This window comes from Chelonoidis abingdonii, chromosome 3, assembly GCF_003597395.2.
Source record: "Chelonoidis abingdonii isolate Lonesome George chromosome 3, CheloAbing_2.0, whole genome shotgun sequence".
In the NCBI taxonomy this organism is placed as follows: Eukaryota; Metazoa; Chordata; order Testudines; family Testudinidae; genus Chelonoidis; species Chelonoidis abingdonii.
In genome coordinates this window covers 208,166,597-208,179,731 of record NC_133771.1, presented here as the reverse complement: position 1 = coordinate 208,179,731, position 13,135 = coordinate 208,166,597, and the positions used below count along the sequence as shown (strand labels likewise).

General features: G+C 41.3%; 1 protein-coding gene across 4 annotated transcripts in view; it reads right to left on the bottom strand.

The window, feature by feature from the left end:
- PAK5 (p21 (RAC1) activated kinase 5) overlaps nt 1-13,135 on the bottom strand; it is a 197,020-nt gene that overhangs the window by 74,184 nt on the left and 109,701 nt on the right. For all 4 annotated transcript variants that reach the window (XM_032800141.1, XM_032800142.1, XM_032800143.1 and 1 more), the window contains one exon: nt 5,349-5,563. In XM_032800141.1, coding sequence (XP_032656032.1) covers nt 5,349-5,563 — 215 coding nt within the window. The remainder of the gene's footprint in view (nt 1-5,348; nt 5,564-13,135) is intronic.

The window sequence follows — 13,135 nt, the reverse complement described above, 5'->3', positions numbered from 1 at the left end:
AAGTAATGGAATCCGTGACAGACTCACGGCCTTATGCATGAGTCACCTCCTGCTATTTAGAATAACGCTGGTTTTCCTCCGAAAATTATATAGAAATTCTAACAGCTTAAGCGCCGATAACAGGTCTGATTGTGACATGGCCTTAAAAGGCTGGTCGAATGCATGAAGCCACACTGCAAGGCCTATGCAAGGACTTACCACAGCTGCAGTCCCTGAACTCACAGGAATTGCACACCTGGCACATGGAAGGGCCGGGCCGGCCCTCCTAGCCAAAGCATTGCACTTAGAGCTTGTGTTAAATTGGTTATCCACCATTACCCCATTGTCTTTTACAAGGTCCCTACTTTCCAGGAAAGTTTCCACTGCTAGATCCAACTTCTGCATCCTGTCAGAAATTTTGATTTCTGTACTTATTTGCAAGTGATTTTTTTTTTCTGATGGGGACCTGGGAAGCATAGGCTTCAGAATTCATATAACTTCTGAAATACACATCAATCTTCTGCTATCTGGGTCATCTGTACTGACCAAATATTTGAATGATTGTGCTAAGCTTGAGCACGGGAATTCCATTATTCCTCACCACATGTTTGAAATGAATGAACCTCTTTGAAGTACTCACAGTGAATTCAGTTTGAATTCCAGCTATTTTATTGGCATAAGACCAGCCATACTGGGTCAGATCAATGGTCTAGTTAGCCCAGTATCCCGTCTTCTGACAGTGGCCAATGCCAGATGCTTCAAAGGGAATGAACGGAACAGGGCAATCATCAAGTGCTCCATTCATGGTCATCTAGTCCATCTGGCAGCCAGAGGCTTAGGGACACCCAGGGCTTGGGGTTGCATCCCTGACCAATTTGGCTAATAGCCATTGATGGACCTATCCTCTGTGAATTTACCTAATTCTTTTTTTAATCCAGTTACATAGTTTTAGCTTTCACAACATCCCCCGGCAGCAAATTCCACAGGTTGACCATGCATTGTGTGAAGCAGTACTTCCTTTGTGTTTCATTAGGTGACCCCTGGTTTTGGTGTTGTGAAGGGGTAAATAAAACATCCTTGGTAATTTGCTCCACACCATTTGTGATTTGATAGATCTCTATCATATCCCCCCCTGCCCCTTAGTTGTCTCTTTTCCAAACTGAATAGTCCCAGACTTTTTAATCTCTCCTATGAAAGCTGATCCATACCCCTAATCATTTTTGTTGCCCTTCTCTGCACCTTTTAGGGTGACCAGATGGCAAGTGTGAAAAACTGGGATGGCGGTGAGGGGTAATAGGCGTGTATATAAGAAAAAGCCCCAAATATCAGGACTGCCCTTATAAAATTGGGACATCTGGTCACCCTAGTACCTTTTTCAATTCTAATATATCTTTTTAGAGATGGGGCAACCAGAACTGCACATTGTATTCAAGATATGAGTGTACCATGGATTTATACAATGGAATTGTGATATTTGCTGTCTTATTATTCTCTCTTTCCCAATGGTTCCTAACATTGTTAGCTTTTTCGAAAACATCCGCTTAATGTGCAGCACTAGTCAGCAAACTATCCACAATGACTACAAGGTCTCTTCCTTGAGTGGGAGCAGCTAATTTAGATTCCATCATTGTGTATGTATAGTTGGGATGATCTTTTCCCATAGGCATTTCTTTGCATTTATCTTCAACACTGAATTTAATCTGTCATTTTGTTACCCAGTCATGCACTATTGTGAAATCCCTTTGTAACGCTTTGCAATCAACTTTGGATGTAACTATCTTGAGTATTTTCTATTGTCCGCAAACTTTGCCTCCTCACTGTTTACCCGCTTTTATTCCAGATCATTTATGAATATGTTGAACAGCACTGGTCCCAGTAGAGATCTCTGGGGGACACTGATATTTACCTCTCTCCATTCTGAAAACTGACCATGTATTCCTGCCCTTTGTTTCCTGGCCTTTAACCAGTTACTGATCCATGAGGGGACCTTCTCTCTTATCCCATGACTGCTCAGTTTGCTTAAGAGCCTTTGGTGAGGGACCATGCCAAAGGCTTTCTGAAAATCCAACTACACTTGACAAGCTATTGAAGTGTTGCCAAAGAAAAGAAGCACAGAACCTTCTGGTCTCTCCCAGATGTAGATACAATACATCAGGCATCTACTTGGAATGGGGCTTCACAGGATGTATGGGATTTTATCTCCTGTGCCCATCTGTCATTGTTGCTCAGGTTCAAGTAGGTGGCACCTTGCTACAAAGAGTGATGGCTATCTCAGCTATCTCAACTCAGCTCCTTATGTAATAGGGTTTGATTCAAAGCCCACTGAAGCCAATGGGAGTCTTTCCCTTACTTGATTAGGCTTTGGATTAGGCTCAAAGCAAACAATCAATTCTGTCTCAGGGAGCATCAACAAAACCATCACTTATGTTCTGATTGCAGAATCTACATTACTTTTTGTAGAGACATTAGCAATATGCTTTTTGCATTACAAACTAGACACATTCAATACAAAAGTAATTAAAGAGAGAATAAAGTAGAAACTCACAATGCCTTTATTACCATATCACCTTTGTGACCTAAAACCATGCTTCAAATTTTAAAGGGACTTTTTAGCCCAGCATCATTTTGTGATTCAGAACACATTTGACTGTGGCCATGTTTCCACGAAAACAGAAAAACCGTATTAGTTAAAATGTGCTAATTGTTGTGTAGACAAGGGATAAATATTTCGGAAGTCCCCCAGTGATTTAGGAGCCTAAGTCTGTCAAAACTGACTTAGGATCCTCCATCTTATTGAAAGTATAGGTTCCTAAGTGACTAAGACTCCGATCTACAAAGGTATTCAGTTACCTAACTCCCCTTGAAACCTATGGGAATTAGGCACCATTGGGGATCTGTGCCAAAGTCAATTTTGAAAATGAGACTTAAATTTCCAGAAGTACCTTACTTAAGTCCTCAGATAGATTGTCCTGGGTGAGGGTGAGGGGGGGAATATGGTGATAAGATCTTGGGTAGTAATTATATTGTTGAGGAGGTGGGAGGAGGGGAGAGAGAAAAAAAAAGTGGATAACCACCCGATAACATGAAAGCAAGTCCACTGTGCACAGAAAACTCCTACAGTATACAACAGGAGTGTATGCACTGCCCCATTGCCAGATTGGGCCCTGTATGACTTCCAGGACTAATAAAAACAACTACTTCATAAATAAAAGGAGAGACAAGATAGTGTCTGTCTATTAAAATAATTGCAAATGGTTCTCACCATCCCAATGGCATCAGGTTTTGTCTTTGTACACTGTTTCACAACTCTTCACCTACTCAGACAGGGCTTGATGCTGCAGACACTTGTGCACATGTTCCTATGGCTTCAAAGGGACCGGTCACATGAGCAAAGCTGCTCACATGTGGAAGTCTTGGACCCATAATTAAGACGGTCTATGCTGAGCTGACAAATCCAATACATTTTAAAAGATTTTAAGCCTAAAGATGGATCATGTGAAAGAAATCCATAAAATGGACGAGATTGCACCAAAACAGTAAATCTGATTTTTCCTCTATAAAACATCTTTGTTAATTTATGGCCAAATACCCATTGGATCAGATATTTGGCACATCCAGTGGAATGCAATTGTCCTTATTCTCCTGCACATCTAGCAGGCAAATGCCTTTCTGATTTTCCATTACTCCAGTGCTTCTTTTACACAACAGCAAGCTATTTTAAATCACACCAGAAATCCTTCTTTGCTCTGCAACAATCCTGATCACGCAAGTAGAGAGCGCATTACACAGCAGTTGGCAGTAAACCTGACTTTGGCAAGGAGGATTAACAAATACAAATGAATGATTTATATTCTCAGAATTGATATTTTTTCCATGGATGGAAAGAAGCTGATAAGAATTTTAAGTCACAGAACTTCTCTTCTAGGATAGTGGTACAGTAAGAGTAAGAAAGAAAGAGCAGCATGTGTGAAGAGAGAAAAGACATGCGTGCACACGTCAGGTGTGTGATACTGTAGAGCCAACTGAACATGCATTTATCATGCCCCTTTGACTGTCTCACTTACACTCTGCCCACTAACCCATCTTCCCTGAGCTTAGTCTAGCATGTTTAAATTCTAAAGGATCTTCACACAGCTGACCTAATTATTATTATTATTTTTTTAAATCTTCCTTCCCCAAAGTGTGGTGCTTCTCTCTCCACATCACCCTTGCCTAAGGCCCAAAATGGACAATCACTCTAGCGCCAGGTTTACGATCTGATATCTTGCAGCCCTACAGCACTAGAAATGGGAGCTCTATACAATTGGAAAAGGGACTTGCAGTTGTCCATCCTAAGAGCATGTCTACACTTACCTCTGGAGAGATCAGTCCAGCAGGGGGCGATTTATTGCATCTAGTGAAGACGCAATAAATTGCCCGCCGAGCGTTCTCCCGTCGACTCCGGTACTCCACCAGAGCAAGGGACGCAGGCGGAATCGACGGGGGAGAAGCAGCAGTTGACTTACCACAGTGAAAACATCGTGGTAAATAGATCTAAGTATGTTGACTTCAGCTACGTTATTCACGTAGCTGAAATTGCATAACCTAGATAGATCCTCCCCCCTAGTGTAGACCAGGCCTGATATGCAAAACTTTCACCTAATCCTGGACAGTGCCAATGTATTGCTCATTGGAAGTATGACATTTTTATGCACATAAAATCTATTTTAGGTCATTTTTATATTTGTTTTTAAAAATACATTTGCTAGAGTATTTTCTCGCCCTCAAAGTATTTAACAGTTGATTTGGGGCATAGCCCTCCACTAACACTTTATATGCTGCATGTCTCAGACTAAGCTCTTTGGGATGTGGATAATATCTTCCTTTTGGGTTAGACAGCACCTAGCATGCTGTGGCTTGGATCCCGATTGTGTGATACCCCAATACTATCAGTACTTGTAATAATGATAATACAAATGCAATATACAGATAAATCCTGATTATACTGGAGTCAATGGCAGAGCTCCAATTGACTTAAAACGTCCAGGATTTAGTTTCATGGCTATAGTGGGGATGAAAGGAAAGGAAACTGGCTGATGTACAGAGCAACAAATGACGGCCCAGTTTCTGAACTTGGTAGGAAGCGGCTGGATTCTGTACCTGCATTGATCTGCGACGAAGTTGGTGGGACTCCAGGCAGGCCCAGCATTCCATCTGTACCCTATTAATAGCAGGTCTTGGGCCAACAAATATACATTTGGTGCATGAACAGGTATAATCCTCAGACCTTCTGGAGAACATGTACCAACATTACTCCTGTAAAACTGCCAAGAGCTGGAACCTGCATGAAAAGCTCAAAGACAATAGGAAACCCGGATCCTGTACACTACCTTCATGGGAGCAAGCTGGATGGGTGTGATACATGAAGGGTCCACCATAGGCTTCGGCCTGTTTGCGGTGTCTGCTAGCAAGCTGTGCCACTGTTGAGGTAGTCCTGTAAATTTTTGTTCTCTGTGATCAAATCCAGTATGAACCCGGTGCTCAAAATTTGACGGTCCAGAAATTTCAAGCCTTTTCTTTTTCTTTCCAAACATGGTGGAAAAACCTGAGGGGAAGGAGAGGTGTGGGAGAACAGAAACAAGAAGTAGTTTATCTTGACATTGTCTCAACTTTTTAATCTGTCATTACCTGTAGAGTATAAAACGGATGTTAATTGTTACTGATTGAAAATTTCCAATTCTGCCTCACTTACTCACATGGTGTTGTGCTTTACTCTGCACATAATCCCACTGAGATCTACTGGAGGTCTGATGATTTAGTTGAGGATTAGTTGGGGACTGGTCATGCTTTGAGCAGGGGGCTGGATTAGATGACCTCCTGAGGTCCCTTCCCACCCTGATAGTCTGTGATTCTATGATATGGCCCCAGTTATTGTAGTATCAGAATGACTCATAATCCTTTCTGTATTTATCCTCAAAGTGATTAGTTATGTCATGATAATGATGATACCTTATATGAAACAGAAGTAAACAGAAGAACTTGCATTTCACAACTATAGGCCAGATGATCAGCAGTCTTAAATCTTTGCAAGAGGACTGTTTTCACCAGCCGAGCATCAGGACATACTTAGATTGAATCCTGCTGAAGTTAGAAGAGGGTTCGTTGCTTGTTTGCCATTTCAATAATGCCAGACAAGCAAAGATCCTGCTACAGATTCCAGCCACCCTTCAGCGTCTTTGCCTATACTAGCAAAATCTCCATTCGTGCAGTGCAGCTCGCCTTTTGGAGAGAAGTGATCTCCTGTGAAAAGAGAATATAGAGGGTCCGATGGTGCCATTTAGACACACCCATAGCAAATGAGAGATTGAAGCTGCACAGCCCTTGGGGGAGCCCAGGAAACATCTGGCACACTGAGGCTGAACACCTGCTACCAAATCCCTTTGCAGGAGCAGTTTGCTATCCCCTGCATGGCTGGCTAGCATGGCCCTCTAAGGGTTAAACCCATTACTCCTAGTTTTATCCTCCTTGACTGGTGAGAATAAATTGATGCTTGTCCTCTTTATACCTTCCCTTACATACTTGTAGAGAATTATGTAGAGAATTATGTCTCCTTTAAGCTTATTTTCTCCAGATAGAACAGGCCTAGTTCATTTAACCTTTCCTCCTAAGTCTTATCTTCCAAACCTTTCATCGGTTTTGTTCCTCTCTTTTGAGCTTTCTCCAGTTATTCTGTCTTGTCTGAAATCAAGTGCCTTTTAGTCTCTCTCTCTCTCTGCTGCTAAGATCTTAGTCATTTTAAGCTTCCTTTTGTGAAGTCTTATCACTCTGCTCCTCCCATTCTCAGCATGCTGATCTCTTCTTTTGTTTCCACTGGTGCTTAACTACAAACCTGCATGCTCCAAGTTTTCAGTCATTGCTTCGTTATTGGTCGATATCAAATTAAAAAACAAAACAAAACAGAAACACAATAACAAGCAGGAGCCCATGTCAGTGGAATACTAATGACAGCAGGAGCAGGCTACCTGGATCCACCTGTCAGCTGTGTTTTATCTTTAGAGAGCGTAAGCTCTTTGGGGCAGGATCCATCCTTTCGTTTGTGTGTTTGCAGTGCCTAGCACAAGGCGGTCCTGGTCAATGACTCCAGCTTCTGGGTACTACAGTAACACAAATATATTTATCCTAACCCATGGTTTTGGGTTGACATTTTCCATTTTTGGTTTCTAGCCACTGGCAATTTAAAAAAAAAAAAAGTTTAAACAAAAGCCATGCCAATATTGCCAACCTCTAGCATTCAATAAATAAATAAAATAAAAATAAAAACCCACAAGTCAGCCCCTCCCCACAAACATTTAATAGCTTAAAAATCTCAAGACTTAATATAAAAATAAAAATTGGGGTTCATTTTCTTTGATGGCTGAAGCTTTCAAATGTACTTGAATAATGGTTTTAAGCTTTTCTCTGAAGCCCTCTGGGCTAGAAACATACTTATTTTTAAAATCAAAGCTGAGATTCTCAGGCATTCACATGATTCCAGGACCTGGGGCTTTAAGACAGACATCAACTGTCACAAGTCTTGCAATAAAATCATGAGAGTTGGCAACACTGCAGTACCTTCCATTTTGAGTACAAGAGAACCTCATAAAAAAGATATTGCAGCTAGAACTGTGTGGGAACTGGATTTTCCTTTTATATATGAAATTTCAAAAAAAATTCTGTTCTGAAATGGAAGAACAACAAAAAAATAAAAAAAAATGTAATTGAACTCCCTGTGAAACAAGATTGCAGAATAAAACCCAATAAGTGTCTGGTTGATCAAAACATTTTGTTTTGATTAAATTTTAATATTTCATTCTGATTTTGACTTTACTTTATTTACACATACTTTTAAACAAAAACTGGAATGAAATATTTTGAAACAAAAAAGTTTGAATGTTTCATTCTGAAAACATCAAAAATGGATAGTTTCAATCAGAACACTCAGTTCCATTTTTTTAAATTAGTCCAAATAGACTGGTTTCCATGAAACTTAGATTTCAACAACATAGCATTCTCCCAGACAAAAGTTCCATTGGAAAATTTTTGATCAGCTCTAATGACATGATTTTTGAGTCACATGATGCAATGGCTGGAGGTAGAAAGTTAAAATCTGGCATGGAAATAGCCCTCAGCCAGGAGAAGAGCCTTTATTTTTTGAAGAGAATATTTTCTTTTATCAGAGTTATGCCTCTGTGAAAGTCACCTACTGAGCATGCACAGATATGGTCATTAAGAACACATAAAGCAGCATTCACCCTTCTGTGTGTGTGGCTAATTTAGCTTCAAGGGCAAAAGTGTAGGGGAAATATATTGATGCAAATTGGTAGACACACTTGTGACTGAAGAACTGAAGGTGCAAAAGGATCAAGCCCTGCTGTAATGTGGTCAAGTTCCTCTGTAGCTAGGGAAGAAACCTGCATGGAAGAGGAAGAACTCTTGCCGTTGTACTTCCTAAAGAGGTCAGAAGAGGGGCTCATTTCCACCAGACTCTTAGGCCTGGTCTACACTACAGCTGCTGATCGATCTAAGCTAGACACTGTGAGTTACAATAGCAGTGTAACTCAAGTCGACGTACCTTAGATCTACTCATGTGGGGTCCACACTACATTATGTCGATGGGAGATGCTCTCCCACCGACATTGCTTCCGCCACTCATTGAGGTGGAGTACAGAAATCAATGGGAGAGCACTCTTCCATCGACTGAGCTTGTCTTCACTAGACATGCTAAATCAATGCTGCTGCATCGATTGCAGCAGTGCCGATTTAGCTCCGGAGTGAAGACAAGCCCTTAATGAGCATCCGGTCAGGGCATTACCAGCCAAAGAGTTCCGTATTATGGAACTGATCACAGACTGGAGTAGCTCTTGAGAGAGATAAATAGAAAAGCAATGTATGTTCCATTTATTGGCCAGCAGAGCTTCTTCATCATGGAAAGCAAGCTCCTTTTGTTATACAAAAAAAGTCCCTCCCCCCTTTTTTTTTTTTAAATTCCTCATTAATCTTCCCTGGCTTCTCAGAGAGAACACAAAATTAGATAAAAATTAATATTTTATATAATGCCACAAATGTACAGGCTTTATGATGGAGACCATAATTTTTGGTGGATTTATAACTAGGCTAAATTTGGGTTTGAGAGTTGTGCAGTTCAATGCCTGTTCCAGGATTACATGCATCAGGTGTGCAAGTACATTTTGTCATGTGAACACTGACTTTTCTAGCAGGATTCTCAAACAGTATTGACTGATGTGAATTTTTCAGATAACGTGAGAGGTTGCATGTATTCTTTCTGTTTTGAAATACCCCAGCTTTCCTTTGTAGGAAATCACATGCAAACCTGTTCCAGCTTGGCGCCCTGTGCAGAAACCAACGACTGGTGTATAGTGGATCTTTTAGAGAGCATTTCTACATTACGTTCCTAAGCAATATCCTTTTTTCTGGCCTTGACAATGGCCATTGTGCCCCACTCATGTCCATGGAGAATGCCGGTACACAGCTCATCTTCCTATCCTGTAGCTTTGACTGTGGCAGTCCTCTTTGCATCCCCCACATTATGCTTGATATGAAAAGAAGAAGCCAATCTACTTGTCTTCACTTTCAAGGCCCTCCATAACCTCTCCTCACCCTACTTACCATTTTTCATTCAGTATCAAAAGCTCAGTTCCCACCACTGAGCAGCCCACGATACTAGCTTCCATCACCCACTTGTTAAAAATGTAACAAGTGTCTTTGTGCTTTCTCCCATGTCACCCCTCACACTGGGAGAAAAATCTGCAAAACTGAAACTCTCCTCTGCCGAGAAATCTACAAAAACCTGACATCAGATATGCTGGTAGTGTGTTAAAACCACTGCCAATCATGCTGACCAGAACTGTTATTGTTTCACTGTACTCCCCTCATCACTGTCTGTATCCACCCTCTCATACTTAGACTGCAAGCTTTTTGGGGGCAAGGATTGTCTTTGTTCTGTTTGTACAGCATCCCTTACCTCAATGGGACCTGACTGGGGCTACTAGTTGCTACAGTAATACAAAACTAATAAATAATTTCTTAGACTTAGGCCCTCAACTTGCTCCATTAGAAAGTCAATGGAAGCTTTACCCTTGCCACAAGTGAACATAGGATCAAACCATCAAAACCATCAAGACTAGTGGCTCTAAATCTTTTCTGGCAATGCATGCATTCTGATCCTTCGAGTGTCATGTGGTTGTGGTTGATTGAAGCCTGCTACTGTATCGAATGGGGAAGGGGGGGGGAATTTGTTACTCCCCTCCCCCCATTCATATAGAGCTTGTTTTCCATCTAGTTCCATGTTGCATTTTTCATTAATGAGTTCAACAAATGGCATTGTTGATTACAATGTATGTCCTCTGCCATCAAACCAGAAGGTTTCATCTATATGTAATATAATGGTGAATGCCTGCAACTGGTCCCCCATCTTTGCCCAGTCCACAAATCATGAGTGCCACACCCCCAACTAGAGAGCTTTGGCAGCTCATGCTTCTAGTTCTTGAGCGCCCGGTTTTCAATTCCTGGTGCATTGGCCAAGATGGCAGCCAGCACCTGCACACTTCTGAAAGGAGTGGCCAAATTAAAGGGAAGTTTTCTGCCATACTTACTGTTACATGAGTTAACAGTGTTATTTAGTAACAAGTTGGAGAACCAGAGAGCGTACTAGGCAAATGGAAGAGCAAGAGTCCTAAGGCTTATAAATTGTTTTTGAAATAAAACTCTAGATGCATTTCAACCTCTTGAAGATAAATGATTGGAGGAGTTTGTGCTTAAGCCTCACAAAAACTCTGTTGCTGGCACAATACCCCTCTATTTTGAAAGTTAACCATAGTCCAGGTAAATGTCAGCTCTGGGTCCCATGGAATTTTAATCCCGTCATTGTTATTTTTGCAGACCATAGAATTTGATCCTGAGCCCAGGAATAAAAAAATGCAGGTAACCAGGATCCATTAGCAGAGGCAAAGGTAGTGTTGTGAAGTGCTTTAAAAAAAAAGACTCCCATAAAGTCTATTGTATCTTGGTATCACCACCCACGTTAGTGCTCCCACTTACTAATTTCATTCTTAGCACCATCCCCACAAACTCATGGGCATTCTGTTGCCTTTAAATTAATGCAATATTTATGAATGGCTCTCTTGCAGGTCTCTGTGAATCCTCCCCCCAGAGAAGGAGGAAATGGGGCTTGATGGATTCATGAATTTGGTACTGTTGTTAAAAGAAACAAAAGTAGGTGACCACTTCCCTCACATTTACAAGTACCTTACTTGTGAATAATTCCACTGATTTCAATAGGATCACTCAGACCAAGGTGCTACTGACAGGCAGTATGGATGGCAGATTCCTTCCAAATGATAGCTACTGCAACACTGATTTTGAAATAGTTCCAGGAGAGAGAGCATGTCCACAGAAAAAACAGTGACATGGGGGCATTGCTATTATAACTATGCTTCATTTGTACTAAAACATGTCTGCAAACAGTGCATTTATTCATTTTATGTTCATCTCGGAAAACTGTCAAGGAGACAGTCCTTCAATTATTGCAGAAGATGACATTAAGTGTGGTGATAAGGCACAATAAAAATAAAAGGTATCAATCAAAGTGTCATAATAACTCTAGCAATGGCCAGCTTTAACAAGGACAGCCTCACTCTTGCTTGCAGCGCCCAAAGACTGATGGGGTCTTCCTGATTCATGGAGTAAACCAAGACACTGTAGAACAGATTAGAGATTGCCTTTGTCTCCTATTAGAGAAAAGAGGGGCATGGTGGTTAATCTGTAATAACTCCACTGAAGTAGCTTATTATCTCAGAGCAAGGTTGAAGGATACCTTCTTTCAGATCACAAGGTGTGGAGCTGATGCCTATGGGAGGAATCCCAGAGTTTGAGTTACTTTTATAATCAAAGGGCTCAATCCCACTGCCTGATGAAACCAATGGGATTAGTGGGGGGACCCATATTTTTTTTCCAGATCGAGGGCCAATTTTCTGCTGGTGTAGTTGTCAATGAAGCTGCACCAATTTACCCCAGAAGAGAATTAGTCATTGAGTATTCATAAAGTGGAAACTCCATTGTTTATACCAACAGTGCCTTAAATGCCATCCCTTCCTAATACAGTTGTCCTTAGGACAGTACAAGATTGCTCCAGGTTACAGACCATTAATGTAGGTCCAGCTCAGAATCCTTTCTTTCTCTGCTACTGGGGCTTCTATTTTAAATTGCTTTATTAAAAATAATTGTGAACATTTATACTCTATAGACACACATTAATAGTGAATGTTCAGGGGCCCCCAGATGACCTCATTTCCTTCTCTCCTCCCCACCCCCTCAAGGCTGAAAGACCCACCGGGCTGAATCCTAGATCCTCATGAGGGGCAGGGGCAATAGTTGCCACCTGAAGTGGCTGCAGTTGATTTGAAAGAGGAGAGCAGGAGCTGGGAGAAAGACTCTCTAATACTGCTCCTTCTTCCCCCGCTTCCTCTGCAAATTAGTAACTGTCTGGAACTGCAAGGGAGAAACTCTCTTTTCCCAGCCCATCCCCCTGCACCAAAAGGAAAGACATCAGCTGCACTAGAAAGGTCCCCTTCACCCCTTAGTGATCTGGAGCCAGCTCCAACACCCTTCTATTTCAGTCCAGGGCTAGGTGGCATGGAGAGGGTATATGCTGTCCCCAGCTGTCAGGCAAGCTCTTGGTGACTCATGCCAGGTGGCACTGGTCAGAGAAGTGCCTAGGTAAAAGAACTCAGTCATTTAAAAAACAAAACACACCTACCTCATAAACGTGCATGAAGCCGACTACTATGTATACACTGAGATATTTTAAACCAAAAAATAATTTTTGCAAGACTTGTATGAATTACACTAACCCAAGTTTTCTCTCACTACAATAATTCACTAATAAGATGCTTCATCCTAGTGAACCAGTAGAATCATCCTTGTTATGCCAGCACTGTTAGTACAGCTACACTGCCAGGAAGGGTAGGTCAATATTTCTTATGTAAGCCTATTTTCTTCCAAAACACATGGCTGGATTGTAAAGATTCACCCTAGGGTGGCATTTTTCATACTGCATCTCAGCCCCAGAATACATTCTCTTTTTAGCCATTAAAAACTGAGCTCATTTTCAATTATTAAG